The following is a 2,601-nucleotide window of genomic DNA, read 5'->3' as shown; positions in this document are numbered from 1 at the left end:
CAACAACAACAACAACAGTGGCATAAAATATTAGATGAAGTGTAGGGCTCTAGTACATAGGGTCTCTATAAGTCACAAGCGACTCAATGGCACACAACAACAACAACAACAACAACAGTGACATAAAATATTAGATGAAGTGTGGATTCACAGTCATAGTGACAGCCAGGCCACAGCTGAGATCAGAGTCCAGACAGGACTGAGCACTCTCTACAAACAGAGAATTCCGCCCAGCCTCCCACCAGAGGGGACGCCGTGTCTGAACACTGGTCTTAGTTTAAAGATCAAGTTTACCCATTGTTTTGTTGGCAACACCTAAGTATAAGGAAAATATTCTCTCCAGAGATTGAATTTTTTAGGAGGATTGGCCTAAACTAAATAAAAACCACAGGGAGACTAAGACAGTGGCCTTTCACAGAGCTGACCTGTGAGAGGCCCTCTGCCTGAGCCCTCCCTCTAATTCAGAATTCATTTCCTCATGTCCCTGCTTTCTTCCTCCGTCTGGTTTGCAACAGTGAAGGCATGATAGAGTTTCATAAGACCAACGACCTTTTCACTGGAAACACTTTTTCTTCCCACTGCATGAATGACAGTATACATGTGGAAAACACTAGATGGAATACGGAGGAATTGCGTTTACTACCTCTGTGGAAAGATAGATTGGCCAAGTGTAGAAGAGTCATCAGTTGAGGAGAACAATTTCAAGCTGGATCTCTGCTCTGAGTCAAGACTTGGATAATATAAGTAATGACATCCCTTGTTGTGTATCACTTCTAATTCCAGCCCTCGTTTCTGGCATTTCCCTGGCAGCATATTGCTGCAATGATGTTAAAATCCTAGTCAGCCCCATTTATTATTGCGCACTCACCTTGGCCTTGGAATTGAAGAATGATTTAGGAAACAGTTGAATAGGGAGGTGGGAGGTATAGAAGCGTACACCATCTTTAATATTGCTAACGCTTTTATATCCGTCTTTTGTTTCTAACCATGGTGAGCGTAGGAAGTTGGGAACAGACTGGACCCAGGTGTTGTCTCCCTTGCAGTGTATGAGATTAATAATCTCTATCATCCAATTGGTTCCTGGATAAGGAAAGAAAACATAGAGGATCTTCCTTCAACTTGCCTTAGACATTCAACCAAATCTGAAAGATATTTTGCAATTCAAACCATGCTATCTGTGGCTCAACCCATATGGAGTCAAGGATTCTGAAGCTTCATCTTGGACATATTGCAAGGAGGGACCATTTCTTAGAGAAGGACGTCATGCTGGGGAGGGTGGAGGGACAGCACAGGAGGAGAAGACCCTCTATGAGGCGGACTGATTCAGTGACTAGAGTAATGGCGGTAGGTTTGTCAGAGACAGTGAGATTGGCACAGGATAGGGCAGAGTTTAGGGCTGTTGGACATAGGGTTGCTATGAGTTGCAGGCTACTCGACAGCACATAACAACAAAAACATCTGTGGCTACAAATTCCACTTGCTTTCAGTCTTATTTGACCCCATTCCATCAGAGTGTACAAGTAATTTTTATTCTTGAAACATCCCATTCTTTTGGTTCCTGTTAGTAGGAAATTCTAACGGATTTCTCCAACTCTGGTTTCACCTTCCCAATTTCCTTGCTCCCTCGTCATTCAGTATTCAACATTTGATCCCTTAACTGTTGGCTCAACTCCATAAGCTGTCTTGGATTCCAGCTGTCAGTGTGGAAGCAAAAATAATCAAAGAAATTCCCACAGAAGCTAAAAATGTCATCAGTCATGTGAGTGTCCTCTCCTACTTCATTATCTTCCCATCCATTGGAGTCATACCCGTAGATAGAGAGGGAAAGAGGACTTACAAACATTCCCTTTGGGGTGTCTTTAGCCACAAATCTTTCTGTTGCACAAGCTCATTTCAATTACCTTAGGGAAGTTATTATCTGGTATATTTTGCAGTTTGCTATGGCGGGATGGTCTTTGTAATTACTTGCTATGCATCAGTGAACTGACAGTGACTAAGGATGATAGAAGGAGAACTGACGCCTTTGAGCTGTGATGCTGGAGAAGAGTGTTGAATATACCGTGGACTGCTAAGAGAACAGAAAGGTGCATCCTGGAGAGGGTGAGACCAGGCTGCTCCTTGGAGGCAAGGATTCTGAAGCTCCATCTGACATACTGTGGACATGTTGCAAGGAGGGTCCAGTCCTTGGAGAGGGACGTCATGCTTGGGAGGGTGGAGGGACAGCGTAAGAGAGGAAGACCCTGGATGAGATGAACTGACTCAGCGACTGGGGTAATGGGGGTAGGTGAGTCAGAGACACTGAGGTTGGCACAGGGTAGAGCAGCGTTCAGAGCTGTTGTACACAGGGTCGCTACAGGTCTCAATTGATTAGATGGTACCTAACAACAACATGGCAGGGAATGTCTGTTAATTCCAACAAACAGTAACAAAACTGAAAAAGGAAATAGACAACATCAGTATAGTAGTTGGAGACTTCAATACACCACTCTCAAGAAAAGATAGAACAACCAGAAAGAAACTCAACAAAGATGCTGAAGAATTAAAACACACAATAAACCAACTTGATCACATAGATATTTATAGGCTAATGCACCCCCCCCC

At 43.6% G+C, this 2,601-nt stretch overlaps 1 protein-coding gene across 1 annotated transcript in view; it reads right to left on the bottom strand.

The window, feature by feature from the left end:
• LOC102857528 (bile salt sulfotransferase-like) overlaps window positions 1–2,601 on the bottom strand; it is a 31,120-nt gene that overhangs the window by 25,812 nt on the left and 2,707 nt on the right. Inside the window, exon 2 of the mRNA XM_006901811.1 lies at window positions 869–1,080. Within this exon, the coding sequence (XP_006901873.1) occupies window positions 869–1,080 (212 nt within the window). The remainder of the gene's footprint in view (window positions 1–868; window positions 1,081–2,601) is intronic.

Source organism: Elephantulus edwardii, unplaced genomic scaffold (assembly GCF_000299155.1).
Source record: "Elephantulus edwardii isolate Elephantulus edwardi_28Jun2011 unplaced genomic scaffold, EleEdw1.0 scaffold00348, whole genome shotgun sequence".
Taxonomy (NCBI): Eukaryota; Metazoa; Chordata; class Mammalia; order Macroscelidea; family Macroscelididae; genus Elephantulus; species Elephantulus edwardii.
Note: the sequence above shows the minus strand (reverse complement) of the source record. Positions and strands in the feature narration are given on the sequence as shown.